This window comes from Hyaena hyaena, unplaced genomic scaffold (genome assembly GCF_003009895.1).
Source record: "Hyaena hyaena isolate Hyena2069 unplaced genomic scaffold, ASM300989v1 scaffold_303, whole genome shotgun sequence".
Lineage (NCBI taxonomy): Eukaryota > Metazoa > Chordata > Mammalia > Carnivora > Hyaenidae > Hyaena > Hyaena hyaena.
The window spans coordinates 242,345-265,596 of record NW_024080934.1 but is presented as its reverse complement, the minus strand read 5'-3'; the positions used below and the strand labels follow the sequence as shown (position 1 = coordinate 265,596).

The following is a 23,252-nucleotide window of genomic DNA, read 5'->3' as shown; positions in this document are numbered from 1 at the left end:
GGCCGTTGTATAAGAAAAGTCCAATTTCTTGGTTGAATTTTTTCTCCTAGAATTTAATTTGGAACAAGTGAGAAGATACCGTGTTTCTACATACATAGTTGTTAGAGCACAAATGGGCTTAGTAGAACATTGGCAGTGTACCTAGGGGCTCTTGGACATGATATTTTTTCTGACTGAAACCTGTATTTCAGAGTAGGAAATTAGGTTTTTGAAAATGGAAGAGGAAAAGAAATTTTAATATTGCTGGCACATTGACATTTAGGACCAAAATGGAAATGTAAAAATATTCACAATAAGAAATGCAATAATAAATATAATCTTGGCTTGATAATTATTTCCCTTCCTTAAAGAACTAAGGTGTGTTTAATATTGATTTGTTAGTAAAACTTTATTATCCCTGCTGTTGCTTCAGAGAATAGCGTTTCCATTCATCTCTTTATATTTAATCAGTTGTTTAAAAACAATCCTAAGTTAACTCTTTCTGCCCTGCATCCCCCGCTTTTGCTTTCCTGCTTTCCCCTCAGCCAGAGCAAGCTGGGCACAAAGACTAATGTAACAGTTTGGAAAACTCACATCATGAAGGCTGTCGGTAAATGCATTATTAATAGTCCCCAGATTTGAATAGCCCATGGCCATTTGTTGTTTTGTTTTGTTTTTTTCCTCTTAGAATATCTCTGAAGATGTGATTTTTTCTGTGATGTGTTATAAAGATGAGGATGAAGAGCTGTGGCAAGAAGATCCGTATGAATACATCAGAATGAAATTTGGTAATCGAGAGGATTTTATTCTTCATCAGTCCCTCGATACGTAAAGCAATACAACTAATTTTTATTTTTAAGCAGATTTCATTACTTTGTTAAATTCCCAAAGTAATGCTTTGCATGATAAACTCGGAAACTCAGAGTTTGATGTTGTGTTGAGCCAGTGGACTTGAGGCCTTCGAGTATAGAAGATGGAAAGGTGTTTTGTTCCCTCTTCTTAGGGGTGCTGAAGCAGTCATGGAGCCAGCTGCAACTTTTTCTGTTGTGCTGCTGATCTGGAGGGACCGTCCCTATATACCTTTTGGGATACCCATTTGTAGATTGGGTTGTTCTTAGTCGGGGAGATCATTTGGATTTCTGCATATTTTAGGAGCATCCCAATTTAGTATGCCTCTTTATCTTTTTTTTTTTTTTAAATGTTTTATTTATTTTTAGGAGAGAGAGAGAGAGACAGTGTGAGCAGGGGAGGGTCAGAGAGAGAGGGAGTCACAGACTGAAACAGGCTCCAGGCTCTGAACTGGCAGTCAGCACAGAGCCCGACGCGGGGCTCGAACCCACGAACCATGAGATCATGACCCAAGCGAAAGTCGGACGCTTAACCGACTAAGCCACCCAGGCGCCCCGAGTATGCCTCTTTATCTTAATGACTAAGTATTCCAGAAGAGAGTGAGGTTACCATTGTAGCCCCATTCTCTGGAGGCACTTTTGGCTTGGATCTTTCTGTAAGTTCTTAAACTGTGTGTCTTAGCATAGTGTCTGCCAAAGAGTAAGTGGGTGGCACAGTAGGTAATCTCATTAGTATAGTGCCTGCTACTCAATAAGTGCTAGTTATTAGTATTGTTACATTTGTATTTTATGTTTTGGCAAAGACTTAGATTTGTTTTTTTAATATATTGAAATATGGGCATATAAGATACTTTTCAAGTTTTCAGATTCTTATCTATAACTGTCTATTCTGAAATTTGTGAAATTTTTCATGACATGAAGTGGTATGTTTTAAATAGGTCTGTATTCAGTAAATGCCTATTGAATACCTGCTGGCCTGTTGACAGTGCCGAGCACTGGCCTAGCAGTCACACTTGTGGTTTCCTTGGCTTGGAGAGCTTTCTCTTCCATTTAGAGTTTTCTCCCGCATTCATTCTGTTTCTGCTTAAATATTACCCTAACAGAGATTGAAAGAGGGTTTCCCTGACACCCCATTTCCATCACTCAACATCCTCCGTCATTCTCTTTCTCCTTACCCTGTTGTATATTTGTTCTTAGCCTGACCGATTATGTGTGTATGTGTGTGTATGTGGATAATCGGTTTATTTTTTTTCACCCTGTGAGTTCTGTGAGAGCCCTTTATGTTTGATCTTTGTGTCCCCAGAGCCTAGAAAAATGCTGACATGTAGTGAGCACTAAATAAATTTTTGTTGTTTTTTGATAGAAAGCAATTTTCCTGTGAAACAGCTATGCCAGCTATGTACTGTTCTCTTTAATATGCTTGTTTAAAAGGATAGCCTACAGGTTTGGTAAATAATTGTTGTGCTTGGGAGCACTGATATCTCTTTAGCTTTTTTATGCTATAAAGCAGTGTCATATGTGAACTGTTTTTTTTTTTTTTTTCTTTTTGGAGTAGTGGTCCGTCAGGATTAAAATCTATAATAAGTAATTGTATTTTTACTAATGTGGTTTAACCTTTTAAAATCTTAGATATTTTTGAAGATTATGCTTCTCCCACCACAGCAGCCCAGACTCTCTTATATACTGCTGCAAAGAAAAGGAAAGAGGTATACAGTTATTCTTTTTAAATCCAAAATTCAAAGATGCACTGTATGGATTTGACACTCTGTTATACCCCTAGTATTTGAAAAATCACATTATTCATTATAACCTGTCACTTTTAAGAATATTTTTCTGTTATAATAAGGGAAAAAGTTTGTTTTCTTAATTATAATTGCTTGATAAAACACCATAAAATGGCTTTAGTTTCAAAAATGTGTACATCCTATTTAATACTATAGCAGTTGATCAGCGAAAGCTCATGTAGACTAAAACAGATTCTTCTGTTTCTCTAGGTGTTGCCAAAAATGATGGCGTTCTGTTATCAAATCCTGACAGACCCGAACTTTGACCCTAGGAAGAAAGACGGAGCCCTGCACGTGATTGGTTCCCTTGCTGATATTTTATTGAAGGTTCAGCTACTCAAAATATAATTTACTTGAGCATAGGCAAATGAGAGAATATGAAAGTTATGAATAATTTAAAAGTTGTGACTGCTTTTGCAAAACTGAGTTGACTGTAAACATCGTTTTGTCTGTCACCTGTTTCTTTTATTAAAATGAAAATTTTACTTTTGTCAGTTTTCCAGTAAGAAACTTGCTAAATTAAAAAAGGATGCAAAATGATTTTAGTGTTATTTGTTGCTACAAAAGTCAATCAGTATCAAATTATTTGTAAGGTACTATTTCTGTCTTGTTTTAAAACATACAATATGTAGGTCAAATAATTTTATAAAATTATACACAGAAGTGTATTATGCATAAGTCATAATAAACACTTTATTAGGCTGTGATTTTTGTATATGAAAAAAGCATTGATAAACTAAAACTTCATATTTATCTCCTAACAGAAGAGTTTATTCAAGGACCAAATGGAGTTGTTGCTACAAAATCATGTTTTTCCACTGTTATTGTCTAACCTGGGTTATCTTCGAGCTAGAGTAAGTTTTCCACGTTTCCATTATGTTTCTTATAATGTTCATTTGTGGGGCATCTGGCTGGCTTAGTTCGAAGAGCATGTCCTTTTTGATCTTGGGGTTGTGAGATCGAGCTTCAATGGTAGGTGTAGGGCTTATTAAGAAAAATAAACTTAAAAAAAAGTTCACTTGTAAGATAATTTTTGAACTAAATGTTTTTGGATAAATTGACCTTTTACTGTGTATTGGGACAAAATGAAGTCAGAATGTCTTTTACGGTCACATAAGCTGAATAAAGAACAAACTAATAAATAAAGGATTTATGGATTTTAATTCCAGCTGCTTTAAATTTTTCACCCTAGCTCCACTTGCTGCATTCGTAAAACATGCAGTGAGAGGGGTGATGTTATAGTAATAGTACAGTGTAAATTTGTAACCTGATTAATTTTCAGTGTCCAGAAAACAGCCTGAAATTCTAATTTGGCTAAAAACTTGATTAGTACAGGTAGTATATTAGGTTGATATGCCTTAGAAAAATGGGGAAAATAATAATTCACATAAACTTATTTGTGTTCTAAGTGTATATGGCTTCTGGAATCAATATCTTTTATGGAGTAATAAAAATAGAACTTTAATTCAAGAGCCTAGTATTTATCTTTACAATTACATCAACACAAAAAATGCCTTGCTATAAAGAACATATGTTAACAATGTCTTACACACTAACGGCTTTTCATAAACAGATGGCAATATTCACTGGAGAAGTATTTGGGCACATGTAGATTAGAGGTGTGGAGGCCCTGCAAGTGTTTTTATAGGTAGACTGTTACCTTTGACAGGCTGTGTGAATTGTAATTCTCTTGCTAAAAGTTTTTGGCTTTTAGCCAAATTACCATGAATTGTGTTTTATGTATATGGAGAATTAAAGTAATGGTATGATTCTGTGGTCTGATAGTTTAAAGTTTGGTAGTCGGTATAAGATTTAAAATTCTTCATACCGTACGTGAGCAAAAAAGAGGAGTTTGCAAAGTCCTTACATAAGGGAAAATAATATTTTATTTGTTTGCCCTGAAGGCCAGCAAATGAAAGTCGACATTGGTTTGTAGTAGCTCTTACATGTAAGTAACAAATTAGTTATGAATCATAATATTTATTCACTTCAGTTAGGCCCATGTTTTTCCCCTGTGAAAAATTGCATGTTAATAATTTAGAAGTAACACGACTCCCTTTTTAAATGAAAAGAGTGGGAAATCCAGAAGTTAGAAACTAAGGCTAATATGCTGCCCTCCAAAAACAAACAGTACTTAGTAGAACTAATGATATTTTACTTGGTAAGAAGTTCCTATATGTGTGATTTTATTATAAAATGCCATAATCCTAACAGTTTCCCACTTAATTTCTTCTTATAGTCCTGTTGGGTACTTCATGCGTTCAGTTCTCTGAAGTTTCATAATGAGCTCAATCTAAGAAATGCCGTTGAACTGGCAAAGAAGAGCCTGATTGAAGATAAGGAGATGCCTGTCAAAGTTGAAGCTGCCCTTGCACTTCAGTCATTAATTTCTAACCAGACACAAGGTAACGCCAAAAGTACCTTTAAAAGTGTTTTTGTTATTTTATTTTTTGATGTGGTCTTCTCAGATACTTTCTTCTTATCCTAATAAGGATGATTTCTCTGAGTCTTAAGGTACAAGGTTCAGATTCCTCAGCTTTTGTTCCCTCAGAATTTTATAGGAGTTTATTCTTGCCCTTTTTAGGAGTTCCTATTGACTGGTTTCCAGAAAAATTTTAGATTAGGAAATAAGTTGGTAATTATCAGGCACTGGGGTAGGCTGGGAATCAGGAGACCTGGTGTCTAGCTTTGATTGTGCTACTAGGTTGCTGTGTAAGCCTGGGCAGAGGCATACAATCTGTCAAGGGTTAGATTTCCATATATTTAAATTCAGGGGGTTGGACTAGATGGCCTCAAGAGACCTTTCAACTCTAGGATTCTATGATTCTACTAGTTCTGAAAGTAGCAAGTGGAATTTCTGGTGAGTGATAACACAGATAACTTGTTTGTTCAGAAGAATATTCTGTTCAAAGTTCAAGTAAACCTTGGAAATTAAATTCAGTTTTACGAAGAACATGAATCTAATTTACTTCCGTTCAACAGTGTTTCAGTGGGAGACTGAATATTGTACAAGGATATGTGGGAGGGTGTATTGGGGCATAGTTTTTATGTACATGATTTTTTATACTTATATCTTGATATATACGTGTTCTATAAGTCATCCTGATGATAGAGCATTTGTATAATTAGAATTTCTCAATGAAGGATCTTGGCATTTTGGGCAGGACAGTTCTTTCCTCTGTAGGATTGATTACCTCAAATTAAGGGCAAGTGAGTGTGTTGGTGAAGATTATTTTGGTACAGCTTTATTTTTTTTATTTTGAGAGAAAAAGAGAATGTACTTGTGGGGGAGGGGCAAGAGAGAGGGAGACAAAGAATCCCGAGCAGGCTCTGTGCTTCCAATGCAGAGCCTGACATGGGACTTGAACTCAGGAGCCGTGAGATCATGACCTGAGCCAAAATCCAGAGTCGGATGCTTAACCATCTGAGCCACCCAGGCACCCTGGTACAGCTTTGTATCTTTTTTACTATAAAGGAAGTATCTGTCAAGAACCTGTTACCCTGTGTCAGTTAATCTTGTGACCAAGTTAATTCCTATTGCCACTTGTGAATATCTAATTTTTTTACTCCTTTTGTTTGTTCTGTTGCATTAGCTAAGGAATATATGAAGCCACATGTAAGGCCTGTCATGCAGGAGCTGTTGCACATTGTTAGAGAGACAGAAAATGATGATGTTACTAATGTCATCCAGAAGATGATATGTGAATATAGTCAAGAAGTAGCCTCAATTGCTGTTGATATGACCCAACATTTGGTAAGAATGGGCAAAGTTTTATGTTAGTTTGAAAGTAAATTCAGCCTTGAATAATAATAATAAAGGCCTTGACTGATCTAAGTAAATTAAATTCCAAAATTTGGAGTTCAGTTTTATATGTAATTGAAATGTTAATATAAAAATGTTTGCTCTAATAATTCTGACAGTTATTAATTTCTATATTTAATTAGAAATCTAATTAAATCTCGATCTAATATCGAGACCATTTATTTTTCATCTGTAATACTCGGAGATTTCAAAGTGATGTGCTTTGATGTGAGCCTTGTAAATTTTCACTTTGAGGGCTTTGAAACTCATTCCCTTCAGTTTTAGGCAATTGCTTGCATTACTTAGTTGATTAATTTCTCCCTACCATTTAAAAAATTTTTTCCTCTTCTATAGTTCTGATAAGGAATATGGGATCAGGACCGAGTCTTTAATTTTCTTACCTTTATTCTCCTGTCTTCCATCTCTATCTGTCTTTTTTGTCTCATTTTCTAGGTGATTTCTTGACTTTGTCTTCCAACTTCTATCAAATTTTTCATTTGACTATTCCTAGGTTTCAGTTTTCTTAGACTTCGAATTTATTTGTTTAATGACACGGGAAGTTAAATAATAGCTATCTAATTGTTATAACTAATGTATGTTCCGCTCTAGTGACTAGATAAGGAAGAAATGGCTATATTTTAAACATGATAGTTTCTATCATTGATTTACTTGGTAAAGTGTATAACTTATGTTTGAGCAATGCTGACATTTAGATGAGTGCCATTGCCCTTTTATTAATTTGTAACAACAGTGAGGGGTAGTATAACATTACTGATTGTTGAATATGTTTATCTTATGTTCATAGGCTGAGATATTTGGCAAAGTCCTTCAAAGTGATGAATATGAAGAAATCGAAGACAAAACAGTAATGGCTATGGGAATTTTACATACTATTGATACTATCTTGACGGTTGTAGAAGATCATAAAGAGGTGGGATTTCTTTGTTTTATTATGTCGTTGTAGTAACATTAACTGAAACTTCCATGCTCAATGGGCATGACTCTAAAATTGCTATTTAGGGGTGCCTGGGTGGCTCAGTTGGTTAAGGGTCCAACTCTTGGTTTTGGCTCAGTTCATGATCTGTGGTTTGTGAGTTTGAGCCCTTTGTCAGCTGCACTCACAGCTGCAGAGCCTGCTTGGGATTCTATGTCTCCCTCCCTCTCTCTCTCTGTCTCTCTCTCTCTGCCCCTTCTCTGTTTGCTCTCTACCTCTTTCTCTCCAAATAAATAAAGTGGAAAAAATTTGCTATTATATATGTTGCTAGATTTTAAAAATTACCTTCAAATTTTAAAAGAACGTATTAAAATGATTGAGGGGTATATAACACGTTGTTGTAAGGTATATAGGCTATCTCTGTATTATTAAACTTAATTTATTTAGTTCATCACATCTGCTGTGTTCAGACTAGGTTTTTGGGGACTATCAAATTGAATAAGGCATGAGCTCTGCCTTTTGGAACCCACAGTCTAGTCGTCTTGTAGAGAGTGATAGCCATTCAATCACAGTGGCAGATATTACGTAGTGGAACAAAATTCAAATGTAATAAACATCATGAGAACGGAAGGGAAGAAGAGCTTAAAACATCATTTTTCTTGAACTGAATTCCAGAACAGTATTGGGATAAGAATTTGTACAGACTGTTATTAGGTGCTTTCGCCTCTATTAGCTGATAGGATTTTACTAATGTCACCATGAGATCACTAGAGCTGGTAAATGGAAGTGTCCCTTTGCAGAAGTGGAAAACAGGTTCATGTAGTCGAGAGACTTGCTCATGGCCACAGAGTTTCGGATTGCAGTCAGATTATTCTGATAATATATCCATTTATCTCCACTGGAAACCTGCCTCCCTCTTCCCCAAGTATCACATTGCCTCTCAGATTTGAATTGGTTACTTCTGTGAGCTCAGGCTGACTTGCTCGGCAATGGCGGCAGCTCCTGTTTCATACATTGGGACTTAGGAAGCAGGTGCTGGTTCTTTAAATAGCATTGTTAAACCCCATGGCTGTTGATTTATCCTGTGTTTATCACACACCAGTGGAAAATTACCAGATTCTTAAAAATAGTTCAATATTCTTCTCCTGGACAGGCCTCCTTCACCTAAAAGGCTTAATGTGAATTTTTATTTCCATATTCATGATTTTGTTTTATTTTTGTATCCTGTATGGGCTCAGGAACAGTGAGATGTTCCAAATTAAATTACAGCAAGCATACTTACGGATAATTCTTTCACCTTATATGCAGAACTTGTGTTTTAAATTTGGAGACACCTTAGAAATCCCCTAATCCTGTTTTCTAAAATATGTGTGTGTGGAAGATGAGCGGTAGTAAGATGAGCAGCAGGATTAGTGTGAAAACAAAACAGCTCTTTACCTTTTTGTTTTACTTTTTTGCTCTTGATATTAATTTTGCATTTCAGATAAAGGAGCATGTGAATTTAACTGTGATTATCAAAGGAGGCATGGTTTAAAATTGAGAAGTGCTAATCCAATCCAGCTTCCTTACCTATTAAAAAAAATGTGAAGCCTTCAGTGAGTGGCTTTACGAAGGTCATAGATAATTAGAGGCAAAACAAGGACTGGAATCTTGGTCTTCTGACTGCCTGTCCTACGATTTTGAACTTTCGCTTTATTAAAAGCAAACTTTGGGGGAAAATATTTCCTTAAAAGGAAAAATCACATGTGTGCGAATACATGCACAAACACTCAATGTATGCAGAACAAAATTAGAAATCTAAACCAGATGTTTACATATGTGCAGTTTTACTTTAATGATTTTAAATATATTGACAGATTTTCATACTGGAGATTTGGGATCATTTGAACTTTAAGACCATACTTTAAAGCTGAATATTCAAAGAATATGCTCAAAAGTTGAAATAGGATACATAGATGGACAATGTAACCCATATGAAGTTTAATTTTTGCTTATTTAAAAATATATTTAGTACAACGTATGTTGAAAAAATCAAAAGGCATGAAAAGGTATTCAGTGAAATTTCACTTTCTCACTCAGCTCCCCAGGTATCATTCTCCTCTGGAGGTAGCTCCTCTCCTAGGTTTTTGTATCCTTCCAGAGATATTTTCTCTTATAATAAAATGAGTGTGTATATTCCTCTTTTATGAAAATGATGGTATACAGTTTTTATCTGCCATTTTTGATTTATATCTTGGTGATCCTTCCATATTAGTAAAGTTAAATTTTTTTTTTTATGTTTATTTCTGAGAGAGAGAGAGAGCGTGAGCAGGGGAGGGTTAGAGAGAGAGAGGGAGATACAGAATCTGAAGTAGGCTCCAGGCTCTGAGCTGGTAGTCAGCACAAAGCACGATGTGGGGCTCAAACCCATGAACCGCGAGATCATGACCTGAGCCGATGTCGGACGCTTAACCAACTGAGCCACCCAGGCGCCCCTAAAGTTAAATATTTTTAGTAGTTGCATAATATTCCTTTATGTCAGTTTATTCAACCAGTCCCTCATTAATGAATATCATTTAACTGTCCCTTACTAAACGAATTAGTTGTTACAAATCACAAACATTGCTGCAGTGAATAGCCTTTTACATGTCATTTGCACAGGTAATAATATGTCTGGAGGGCAGATTCCTTGAAGTGGACTTGCTGGGTCAAAGGATATACGTTGAGTATGCTTGAGAGATCTTGCTGTCTTGGCCACGTTAAGCTTTGCAAATTTGTGGACAGCAGTATCTCTCTTCCCAGTTATGTACTTTTTGATCATTGCCCGTTTGATAGGTGAAAAGTGGTCTTCTTGGGCTTAGAGTCTGTACCCTTCTCATTATTAGAGTGAATATTTTGTTATAAACTTTAGGTCTGTTTGTATTTCTTTTTCATGACCTTTGCCTTTTTTTCCTGTTAACTTGATTTCACAGGAGGGAATTTGATCTTTGTCTGTGATACCATTTGAAAACATTTCCCTCAGTTTTTCATTTATATTTGACTTTTCCTTACACTATGCAGATATTTTAAATTTTTGAAATCGAATGGCTCAGTATATTTGTTTCTGATTTCTGGGCTTTGAGCCATGTTCTGTCTTCAGGATTATACACAACTTTTCATTTCTTCTAGTATTTTTATGGCCCAAGTTTTCACATTGAAATTTTTCATTCACTAGGAACTTATTTTGGTATAAAATATGAGGTAAGGAACTAACTTAATTTATAATTTTATTATGGGTCTAACTCTCACTTCTACCATTAGCCTACTTTTCAGAATTTCTTGGTTACATTTTTCACTTGAAATTCAGAATTGTCAACTTATCCTCCCAAAAGAGTCTTGTTGATATTTTTATTGGGCTAGTATTTATAGAGTAAGGGTTATCATGATGAATTTTATATTTTATTTTATTTTTATTTATTTTAATGTTTATTTTTGAGAGAGCACAAGTGGGGGAGGGACAAAGAGAGGAGAGCAGAGGATCTGAAGTGGATCTATTCTGCCAGCAGTGAGCTCGATGTGGGGCTTGAACTCACAAAATGTGAGATTGTGACCTGACCTGAAATTGGATGCTCAACCGACTGAGCCACTCAGGTACCCCGGTGATCAGGATGGATTTTAAACTAAATGTTTAAATTTGTCTCTAGGTTACTCAGCAGTTAGAGAACATCTGTCTGCGGATCATTGATCTTGTTTTACAGAAACATGTAATTGGTAAGTTCAAAGGTAGAGTAAAAAGGTAAATTGATATTTTTTAATTTGGTAAACTTAAAGTGCATTTGTAGCTCTTCAGATTCAACAGTATGGACCATTTTGAGGGAAAGAAGCTTTCATTTTCTTCTGTTTTTGGATATACTCTCTGGTATTAGATATTTGGATTTTCATTTAGAGAAAAATTTAATACACCCAATTAAGAATTCCTAGTCTTGGAATTGAAAAATGTGAAATGATAGACCTACTATGTCTTATCAGAAGTGTGAAATAATTATTGTTCTGTTATCTATTATAGAGCCCGACTTCTGAATAGAATCAGGATGTTACAAACTGATGGGAATTTGTAACATTTGTAACAGAAGAGGCTGTTTTTCTAGTATCCGAGCACTTTGAAGGTGGCGGCTCTGAGTCATGTGCCTTGGAGGGAATTGCCGCCTATATAGTGTGCAGACAGAGAGTTCAAAGAAAAGCATGTTACTGCTTAAGAGCAGTTGTCTCTAAAATTTTTCTCACTCACGCCATTAATAAAAAATTGAGCATGCATTTCTGATATGTGAATGATATTTGAATACATGTTATAGGCAATATGCATGTTACTAAACTACATTTGCATACATAAAAACAGATATGTAAAAGGATGGGATTAAATGTCTCTCTATATAAAGTGTTCTAATATATATATATATGCACACACATACAGATCTATATGTTCCCATTTCAGTACACTGCTTAAGGTACATATCCCTTACTTTTGAAATCATTGCTATAAAGCTATTGTTCTCAAACTTTGGTGTGCATAAGAATCACCAAGGAGCTAACTCAAAGGAAGATTTCTGGACTATAACCCTAGAGATTCTGATAAGCAAAAAAAGAACATATTCAGTTATGTCTTTATTCATGGAAGAGGTTGTGACCGAGAAGTCTCCATTTAAATTTAAAGTAAAATGATCTTGCAGAGTGACAACTGTGAAGTAAGATAAAGAGAAATATTTTATACTAACCCTCTAATCTATCTATACCAGCTATTTGATTTTGAGTAATTGCAGTGTCGGGATGTTAAGGAAAGGGGCCTATTTTGGGGTGCAGTGGACGGATGAGTAAGCCATGACTCCAGTTGCCTGTCTAGTATCCCATTCCTAGCTTTAAGGTGACAGGTGGTCTTTCTCATGTTTTTAGCTGTGATGTAATGTTAATGGCCCTTTTTGTTTTTTTTGTTTTTTTTTTTAAATGTTTTATTTATTTCTAGGAGAGAGAGAGAGAGACAGCGTGAGCAGGGGAGGGTCAGAGAGAGAGGGAGTCACAGACTGAAACAGGCTCCAGGCTCTGAGCTGGCAGTCAGCACAGAGCCCGATGCGGGGCTCGAACCCACGAACCGCGAGATCATGACCCGAGCGAAAGTCGGACGCTTAACCAACTACGCCACCCGGGCGCCCCTTAATGGCCCTTTTTGAACCGATATTTGGCCATGCAGGTTCTCAGATAAAAAAGAAAAAAACTTGTTCTGTGAGATGTCATGGGCTGAATCTGTTTGTCCAGGACCCCCACCACAGCAGCCTGACTTTGTGTCCATGGTTCAGTCTGTTTCCATTGTCCTACTTTACTTTGAGCTTCTGCCTGTATTCATTGCTAATTTACTCCTAAGATTTCATTTATTATTAAAAGCCAGATTTAGCTATTACCACTTTAGCTGCTTTATTTTCTGCAGGAAGTGAAAGTTAGTATAAGCATCCTACCCTAAGAGTCTTTTTGGTTGAGAATGATTGAAGTAACTTTTGGTGAATTCAGATGTAAATGGAATGCAGTAGAAGGATGTTTGGTAGCTCACTGAATCTGTGGGAAGGCTGGAATTGGCTGGAGCCAGCATGATTGTGCCATAGAAGTGGTCTGCTGAGAAAGCCAGTGCTGTCCTGTCCACACCGGGTCCTAGATTGCCGCCCACCACAGTCCAGCCTCCAGCACAGCCACAGACCATAATCTGCAACAGCTTTGTGCCTTCTGGTTTCTCTGTCAAGTTTCAGAGTCCTGGTATTCAGCGTCGGAGTGTCGGGTTGTGCACACGTGCTGAGTGGCAATATGGAGGGGATCCTTTTCTGTCCTTAGGCTTTATGTTAGGAAGAGGCATTTGCTCTCCTTTTCTCACGGCCAAGGTGTGGGGTGATGATGAACAGAACTTTGAGATGTTTCATATTCAGATAATGCTGTTTTTCAAGTGATTGTCTTATGTAACAAATTATTTATTTTTTTTTTTAAATTTTTAACGTTTATTTATTTTTGAGACAGAGAGAGACAGAGCACGAGCTGGGGAGGGGCAGACAGAGAGGGAGACACAGAATCTGAAACAGGCTGCAGGCTCTGAGCTGTCAGCACAGAGCCCAATGCGGGGCTTGAACCCAGGGACTGTGAGATCATGACCTGAGCCGAAGTCGGAGGCTTAACCAACTGAGCCATCCCAGGCGCCCCTTAACAAATTATTTTTCAAAATCTGTAATTTCCATTTTGTTCTTGGTAAGGCAGCTGTCTGTCTTACCAGCTTTTGAATATATTGTTTGTTTGTTTTTAATGTTTATTTTTTGAGAGAGAGAGAGAGAGACAGAGGGAGAGAGAAAGAGAGAGAATGAGTGGGGGAGGTGCAGAGAAAGATAGAGGATCTGAAGCAGGTGTGGAGAGCCCAATGCAGGGCTTGAACTCATGAGCCTTGAGATCATGACCTGAGCCGAAGTTGGATGCTTAACCTGCTGAGCCACCCATGCGCCCCAAATATATTGTTTTAAATAATGTTACAAGGGCACCTGGCTGGCTCAATCAGTTGAGCGTCCGACTTCTGCTCAGGTTATGATCTCAGTATTAGGTTGGTGGGTTTGGGCCCCACATTGGGCTTGCTGTTGTCAGCATGGAGCCCGCTTTGGATCTTCTGTCCCCGGCTCTCTACCCCTCCCTCACTTGCCGTCTCTTTCTCTCTGTCTCTCATTCTTTCTCTCTCTCTCTCAAAAATAAATATTAAAAAAAATTGGACAGAAAAAACCCCTCCAAGCTTCCAGGGCAAATATTAGTTCCTTTTAAATAAGAGGAGGGGTTACTTGGGTGTCTTAGTCTGTTGAGCATCCGACTTTGGCTCAGGTCATGATCTCACGGTTTGTGAGTTCAAGCCCCACATTGGGCTCTGTGCTGACAGCTCAGAGCCTGGAGCCAGCTTTGGATCTGTGTCTCCCTTTCTCTCTGTTCCTCCCCTGCTCACGCTCTGTTTCTCTCTCTCTCAAAAATAAACAAACATTGGGGCGCCTGGGTGGCTCGGTTGGTTAGGTGTCCGACTTCGGCTTGGGTCAGATCTCACAGTTCATGGGTTTGAGCCCTGCATCAGGCTCTGTGCTGACAGCTCAGAGCCTGGAGCCTGTTTCAGATTCTGTGTCTCCCTCTCTCTCTGCCCCTCCCCCACTCATGCTCTGTCTCTGTCTCAAAAATAAATAAACTATAAAAAAATTAAAAAAAAACCCAAACATTAAAAATTTAAAAAATGAGAGGGAAAAAAACCTTTGAAGTTTTTTCAAATTGACATGGTGAGAATTATTTGAAAAATTTTGTACTGAGATTTGTATTTTCCGATTGTATGTTTAGATAGGATGTCCTTTTGACTGAGAGCAATAATAAATTTATATATAAATACAAGAACATTCCCTTTGGACTCTTCTACTTTACAGTGGGTATAATTGTCTTTAGATAAATTTAAAAATATTGCACAAGTTTTACAGGGTTTCTAAATTGACAAAAGACAGTCCAGAATATAGTTTGTAAAAATATGTGAGACCAGAAGACATTTTAGCCTAGCTTAATTAAACTTACCAAAGAATATTAATTTGTAAGTTAACAGTCCTATGCCTAAGAGATAATACAACAGTTCCTTCTTGTACCCATTTCTAATATAGCTTTAGAAGTATAACTCTATTTTAGTATATAGTATCAAGAAAATACGTATTTCCAGTATTCTAGGGAAATGTAGTAAAAACAGATCTTTGCCCTATCCTATTAAGTAACAGGTGCATCTTGGTAGGAGATGGAAGGTGGCAAAGATAGGTAGCTGAAGAAAGGGGTGTTCAAATATGTTAGGTGCTGGGGAATGTATGCAGGTAGTCTAAATCCTCCCCTCTGTGGTCTTTGGTTTAAGTTTGCTATTTCCTAGTGTTCTAACTAGAGATTTTCTTCCTTCTAGAATTCTATGAAGAAATTCTTTCACTGGCCTATAGTTTAACCTGTCATGGCATTTCCCCTCAAATGTGGCAGCTGCTAGGTATATTATATGAGGTGTTTCAACAGGATTGTTTTGAATACTTTACAGGTATGGCTTTGACCATGTAACATTTTTGCTTTTCTGTGTCTAGACGTTATTTCCTTTGAGACTTGACAAAAACACATGTACAGTTCCGGTACTAATCAGAAAACAGTTGTTACTTCCCTGTCGAGTAAAGGGTGGTGCTCTCAGAGCAGTGTTTTCCAGAACTAGGGATATAGGTAGTAGGAGGGAGCTGGTTTCCTGTTCTATCTCAAATTAGTTTGCAGTCAGAACAAATGTTCGTACATTAATTCAGTTAGTATTTTCTGAATGCTGTCTATATTTCAAGCACTGTTCTAAGTACAGTGGTATAGCAGTGAACAAAATAGATAGTCTTGCTCTTTTGATGCTTCCATTCTAGTTGGGGGGAAGGAGGGTGGGGAACACACAGACGAGCAAGAAAATATACAGTGTGTGAAATGGTGATGAGTCCTATGGAGAGACAGACAGACATTGAGAACAATCACTATAAGTGGTGAGCATGTTAATCTTTCTGATCCACATTTTCCTCATCTATAAATAGGGCAGATCTGTCACTTTCTTTACTAGCATTCTGTGGCTGTGAAGGAAGATAGTAATATGTGGGTGCTACAGAAATATGGCTTCAGTGGGAATAATTTATTTCTACTTCTGTTACTCAAGTCTCATTGGGATTTTGATTTTTTTTTTCCAGATATGATGCCTCTCCTGCATAATTATGTGACAATAGATACAAATACTTTATTGTCTAATCCAAAGCATTTAGAAATACTTTTTACAATGTGTAGAAAGGTAAGTGTGTCCTAATTGGTTGTTGTAGTGGTTCTTTCTAATGTTTGAGTGTTTTACTGCAGGACACTCTTACAATTTGTTTCTTATACCTTTAGTTCTGTATTGCCTTCATCAACATATTTGCCATTTTGACTCTAATAGTACTTGGAATTATAATTTGAAAATTTTATATTCGTGGTATGCTTAAGAATGCTTGCCACTTACAGCTGTGTACTTGATAATAGGGTAAATAATTTTATGTGTTTTTTCCTTCAAAAATGCAAACTTCTTTTTAAAAATTTTTAAAATGTTTTTTATTTATTTCTGAGAGAAAGAGAGAGACAGCATGAGTAGGGGAGGGTCAGAGAGAGAGGGAGACACAGAATCCGAAACAGGCTCCAAGCTGGCTGTCAGCACAGAGCCCGACGCGGGGCTTAAACCCACGAACCATGAGATTATGACCTGAGCCGAAGTCGGACGCCCAACCAACTGAGCCACCCAGGCACCCCGTAAACTTCTTGATTAAAGAAAAGTGCTGGGGCGCCTGGGTGCCTTAGTCGGTTAAGGGTCCGACTTTCGCTTAGGTCATGATCTCGTGGTTCGTGGGTTCAAGCCCCGCGTTGGGCTCTGTGCTGACTGCCAGCTCAGAGCCTGGAGCCTGTTTCAGTCTGTGACTCCCTCTTTCTCTGACCCTCCCCTGCTCACGCTGTCTCTCTCTCTCTCCTAGAAACAAATAAAACATTTAAAAAAATAAATAAATAAATAAAAAAAAAAAAGTGCTAAGAAAATAAGCACACAGTTTGTCAGTCATTGATTTTTTAAATGATTTTAAACTGAATGTGTATATTGAAAACAACTAGATGTATGTATTTTGATTATAAATAACATAAGACAAAAAATTGGAATAGTTGGAAAAACAGCATCATTTAGTTCAATAAAGGATGATTTATTAGCTATGCACTGACTACTGTTATTTTACATGCAAACACCTCTACTGTGTTGTCTTTGTCACAGGCTAGATTTCACCCTCTCTACCATTGATGAGTATGTTTTCCTTTCTCCTTTAGGTTACTATTTACATACACATAAATATAAAACTATTGCATAGAGCTCCAAATATCTAAGTTTGGCCTTGGAGTTGGGAGTAAAGTAGCTAGTATACAACCTGTCTTTCTCACTAAAAGAGATGTGTACCAAGATCTGTTAAGAGCTCTGAGCTGACATCACATCTGTTTAAGGTTTCAGTTCATTTGTAAAGAGCCAGGGAGATTTGGGGAGGTCACTAAGTTTCATCACATATAAATGGAAGGAGTAGAATCATGATTTTTAAAGACTCCTTTAGCTCTGTAATAACCTAGCTTATTAAATCATAATCACTTGGCAATCTTTAGAATTTTCTCCTACGTTGTGTGGACAGTTGCTAGTGAGGGAAAGGGAAAGCAGCAAGCTGATAACGGTCCTACATGCATTAGTACAGCTGCTCTGAATAGCAGCTGGGGTAAAAGTGATGCCTACAGTGAGTGATGTCCTTAGACTTACCAAGTGGTTAAAACATGTGTCCTATTCTTGATTTTTAATAATAGCTAATACTTACTGAACTCTTACTGTATACCAAGTATTTGCTAAGCATTTTATATATGTTATTTTATCTTTACAACATTATGAGTAAGTATCTTGCCTGAGGGTTAGTACATTGTCCCAAGTCACAGAGCGAGTCTATGTTGGAGCCATATTTGAACCCAGGTGGTCTGGCTCCAGAGCCCATTTTTTTAAATTACTGAAATATATTTTGTTTCTTCTCCTTTTGGAGGTGGGAACCAAAACCAACCAACCAACCAGCCAACCAAGCAAATACAGTTTGGGGAAAAGGGAGTGATTTGTTTATTCTTTCTGTAGTGTACACCACCACCATGATGGGGACAGTAAGATACAGAGGTTAATAAGTTGTTTTGAAAACACAGCTAATAAGTTGCAGTGCTGGAATTTGAACCATGGCATTCTGGTTTCAGAACCCATTTACATTTAGAACCTAGATTGCCCTAAAGGTGAATTTTAAATTGTATGTAAATAGTGTTGATTCTTGGCCAGCTACCTGCTTTGGATTCAGCTCTCTGATCCATCTGTTTTCCAGCTTCCAAAATTTTATAGCTATCTACTTTTTCCTTTTCTCTGTCTTTGTGGATTTATGCCTCTAAAATCCCATTACTATCATTTTAATGGTCTTTTCGGAAGTAATAAAATTAAATGGGAATGTTCAATCTGTCTTTATCTGGAATTTCTTTTTAATTCAGTTTTCTTAAATTGTATTTGCCTAGGAAATTATCCAGTTAATCTGAGTTTTCAAATCTGTAAGGAATATAATGTTCTTTATTTTTAATAGTATTTACTTATTTTTAATCTCTCCTTTATCTGCATTTATGTCTTTCACTCCTTTTTTTTTTTCAAAGAAATAGCTTAAGTATTGTTTGCAACTATCATTTCTAGTATTTAAAAAATTTTGCTCTTTGCCTTTTAAAAATAATTTTGACAAAAGCTGTCAACTTTGTTGTCTTTATTCAGTGAGTCTATTTTTTGTTTTTCTCTGTTACCTCTTCTTGTTTGTGTTTTTAATTTCTGTCTTTATTCTCCGGGTTAAGTCTATTCTTAGAGCTTGTGTTTGAACTCTTATTAATTATTCTGTATTTCTTACTTTCCAATATAAGCTTGCCTCTACTCTGTGAATCTCTCTTCTGGGAACCTTATTATAAAGCAATTATATTCCAAATTTGAACATGTGCATTTTAGAATTGTTTATAATAGTGAAAATACAGCATAGACAATAGAGGAATATCTAGTAAACTGTTATATTTATCTATACTTATAGTCCTAAATGGTTATAACATCCATGGAAAATGTTTGTTGTTTAAAGTCCAAATGGAGAAGCTAAAAGGTGTGTGATATCAAATTATGGTTATTATTTTGAAAAAAAATGAGTATACATGGACAAGAACTCAAAAGAAACAAAATTACAGGGCTTGTTTCATTGTTTAAAATTTAAGTAAGGTTTTAAAATTTCTTTTGATTTCATTTTATTGTTTTGTTGCCTTTAAGGGAAGCTTCATTTATCTGGACAGTTAACTCTTATAGCTTACTTTATTAATCCAAAGTTAAATAGGTGAATTGTTACTTCTTATAAGAAATTAGAATAGATAAAGAAGATAGACATTATTTTGACCTTCCTTCTTTGGGTGGGCAAGGTAAACTTAGAAAGCAAAGTTGTGATTCTAATGCATGAATTTTTATGAGATATTTGCTTCATGTAGACTTGATTAAGTTCTCTGCAATGCCATTCACTTCTGAGCTAAATTGTGATTACATTAGGTACTGTGTGGAGATGCAGGAGAAGATGCAGAATGTCATGCAGCCAAACTCCTTGAAGTCATCATTCTTCAGTGCAAAGGAAAGGGAATTGATCAGGTAGTACATGCATGGAAAGTTTGTACTTGATGTTTATACTGAAAATTTACCTGATTGACATTTTGTTTATATTATATGATGGAAAATTAAAAAGATAGCCTGTAGTTTGTGATTTCTGGTACAAATCCTATTTAAATGCCAAAGAAAAATACCCATGCAATTTGAAAATTGCACCTTGCATTCTAGCGGAGGAAGAAATAAACAGAAAAATATGTAATAATTTAAGAGGCTATCAAGCGAATAAGAGGCTATGAAGGAGATGAATATGTAAATTCTACTTAATTGATTTCCCAGAGATTTACATTTTCCCTTTGTTTTTGTATATTCTATTGAAATATTCTCAGATTTGTTCTTTTAACCAGAAATGAAGATACTGTACAAAAAAAGAAAAGGTTTCTTTTACTGATTTAAAAAGTATCCTAGGGGCACCTGGGTGGCTCAGTCAGTTGAGTGTCTGACTCTTGATATCAGCTCAAGACATGACCTCAAGGTTTGTGAGTTTGAGACCCATATTGGGCTCTGCACTGACAGCACTGAGCCTGCTTGGGATTCTCTCTCTCCCTCCCACTCCCCTGCTCTCTCTGTCCCTCAAAATAATTATGTACATTTATAATGTTGCTTAGTTTTCCTATCTCCTTGCTGATCTTCTACTCATCCATTATTTTTTTAATATATATTTTTTTAATTTTAGAGAGTGAGTGGGGGGAAGGGGTAGAGGGAGAGAGAGAATCTTAAGCAGGCTGGGATTCTCTCTCCCTCTCTGTCTCTCTCTCTGTCCCTCCTCTGCTTGAGTGCTCACTTGCTCGAGCACGCTGTATCTCTCTCAAAATAAATAAATAAACATGAAAATTTTTTTAAAAAGTAAAGAACAAAGATGGATGATTAGGGGTGCCCAGGTGGCACAGTCGGTTGAACATCCAACTCTTGATTTCAGCTCAGGTATGATCCCAGGGTTGTGGGATTGAGACCTACATCAGGTTCCTTGCTGTTAGTACAAAGCCTAACTTGGGGCTTGAACTCATGAACTGTGAGATCATGACCTGAGCTGAAACTAAGAGTCAGATGCTTAACTGACTGAGCCGCCCAGGCACCCCTCCCCTGTTTTTTTTACTTTTACTGCTTTCTTTTGAAATACTTAAATATTTTCTTAAAAATTGTTTTTTTCAATATTTATTTTTGAGACAGAGTATGAGTGAGGGAGGGACAGAGAGAGAGGGAGACGCAGAATCCGAAGCAGGCTCCAGGCTCTGAGCTGTCAGCACAGAGCCTGATGTGGGGCTTGAACTCACGAACCTTGAAATCATGATCTGAGCTGAGGCAGATGCTTAACTGACTGAGCCACTTAGGTGTCCTAAGTAAATATTTCCTAATGTCACATTTTAATTTTTTTTCACTACTTAAAATTTTTTCCAGGTGCCTGGGCAGCTCAGTCGGTTAAATGTCCAACTCTTGATTTTAGCTGAGGTCATGACCTCCTGGTCGTGCGATCAGACCCAGCGTCAGGCTTCTTTTTGGCTGTGTAGCTTGCTTAAAATTCTCCCTCTCCCTCTCCCCTTGCCTCTCCACAACTTGTGTGTGTGTGTACTCTCTCTCTCAAAAAAATTTTTTTCTTATTGGTTGCTCTAGGGCTTACTGTATACATCTTGCCTTATCAGAATCTGTTTCTGATTTAGATTAACATAATTTTAGTGAAAAATAGATGCATTACTCCTATATAGCTCTACCTCTTCTTCCTTTTTATACTATTACTGTTATATATACATATATTACATTTATATATGTTATAAACCTAGAAATAGTTATTTTTTGTAATTTTATGTGTTAAAGAAGCTAAGAAAGGTAAGCCAAGTATGTTTATAGAGTTTGTCATATTAACTCTTATTTACCATTTCTCAATTCTTTTTATTTATTCCTTTGGATTGGAGTTACCATCTGGTGTCATTTGCTTACTCCAGTGCAATGTTGCTCCTATTTCCTTTGTATTGTTAATATTGAATATACTACATTTCTATATTTTATAGTCTCAACAATATAATTTTAAAATGTTATTTTATGCAATTGCTTTTTCTTTTCTGTTTTTCTTTTTTTATTTTTTTTTTAATGTTTTATTTATTTCTAGGAGAGAGAGAGAGAGAGAGACAGCGTGAGCAGGGGAGGGTCAGAGAGGGAGTCACAGACTGAAACAGGCTCCAGGCTCTGAGCTGGCAGTCAGCACAGAGCCCGACTTGGGGCTCGAACCCACGAACCGCGAGATCATGACCTAAGCGAAAGTCGGACACTTAACCGACTAAGCCACCCAGGTGCCCCTGTTTTTCTTTTTTTAAGTTGCATTTCCTTTTTAAATAGTTAAGAGGAGAAAGTCAAATAGTGTTTTTCTGTTTTTGAAAATTACATAATTACATTTACGGGAGCGTGTGTGTGTGTGTGTGTGTGTGTGTGTGTGTGTGTGTGTCTGTCTGTCTGTCTGTCTGTCTTTGAATTACCTCTGGGTCACTTGCTTTCAACTTGAACTTCCTTTAGTAAGTTCAAGGTAAGGTCTGATAGCAATGAATTCTGTTTGTGTTTCCTGAGAGTATTTTTATTTTACTTTCAGTTTTTCTTTTGTTTTGTTTTATTGGGGAATTTCTTTTTAAATGTTTACTTTCAGTTTTGATAGACAGTTTTATGGAATTCTTGGTTGATAGTTTTTTCTTTCAGCAGTTTGAATATACCATCTCCCTGCCTTCTGGTCTCTATTGTTTCTAGTAAGAAACATTGATTAACAGTTGTTAATCTTATTAGTATTCCCTTGTACTTGGCCACGATATATGCTTTTTCTCATGCTGCTGTCAACGTTATCTCTTTGTCTTTTACCATTTTTACTATGAAATGTCTTTGTATTTATCTTGGATTTGTTGACTTTCTTGGATATATAGATTGTTTTTATCAGATTTGGAATGTTTCCAGCCATTATTTCTTCAAGTATTTTTTCTTCTTTTTCTCCTTTCTCTCCTTCTGATTTCCTCTTACATTGGTGTGCTTAGTGGTGCTCCACATTTCTTTGAGACTCTGATCATTTTTCTTCTCTCTTTTCTCTGGTGTTTGGATTACATATTCTTTTTCAATCTATCTTCAGGCTTGCTTATTCTCTCTTCTGTCAGTTCAGATCTATTGTTGAGCCCTTCTCATGAATTTTTCACTTTGTTTTCGGTACTTTTTTTTTTTAAGTATGCTCTATGCTCAATGTGGGACTTGAACTCAAAACTTCATGATCAAGAGCTGCATGCTCTACTGGCTGAGTCAGTCAGGTGCCCTTACGGCATTTTTTAACTCTAGAATTTCCATTTGATTCTTTTTTGCAATTTGTATGTCCAAATAGGTATTTTATATTTGATGAGCCATGAGCCATGGCCATCATAGCTTCCTGTACTTTAAAAATGTTTTCTTTTAGGGATGCCTGGGTGGCTCAGTCGGTTAAGCATCCAACTTCGGCTCAGGTCATGATCTTATGGTTCGTGGGTTCAAGCCCTGCATTGAGCTCTGTGCTGACAGCTCAGAGCCTGGAGCCTGCTTCAGATTCTGTTCAGATTCTGCTTCAGAAGAAGATTCCTCTTCTTCTACTTTTTCCTTGCTCACGCTCTTTCTCTCAAAAATAAATAAACATTAA

At 36.7% G+C, this 23,252-nt stretch overlaps 1 protein-coding gene across 1 annotated transcript in view; it reads left to right on the top strand.

The window, feature by feature from the left end:
* IPO8 (importin 8) overlaps positions 1 to 23,252 on the top strand; it is a 76,985-nt gene that overhangs the window by 26,404 nt on the left and 27,329 nt on the right. The window contains exons 10-20 of the mRNA XM_039247682.1: positions 668 to 767; positions 2,457 to 2,533; positions 2,822 to 2,938; positions 3,376 to 3,465; positions 4,851 to 5,016; positions 6,205 to 6,365; positions 7,219 to 7,344; positions 11,010 to 11,076; positions 15,281 to 15,406; positions 16,074 to 16,171; positions 19,511 to 19,606. Coding sequence (XP_039103613.1) covers positions 668 to 767; positions 2,457 to 2,533; positions 2,822 to 2,938; positions 3,376 to 3,465; positions 4,851 to 5,016; positions 6,205 to 6,365; positions 7,219 to 7,344; positions 11,010 to 11,076; positions 15,281 to 15,406; positions 16,074 to 16,171; positions 19,511 to 19,606 — 1,224 coding nt within the window. The remainder of the gene's footprint in view (positions 1 to 667; positions 768 to 2,456; positions 2,534 to 2,821; positions 2,939 to 3,375; positions 3,466 to 4,850; positions 5,017 to 6,204; positions 6,366 to 7,218; positions 7,345 to 11,009; positions 11,077 to 15,280; positions 15,407 to 16,073; positions 16,172 to 19,510; positions 19,607 to 23,252) is intronic.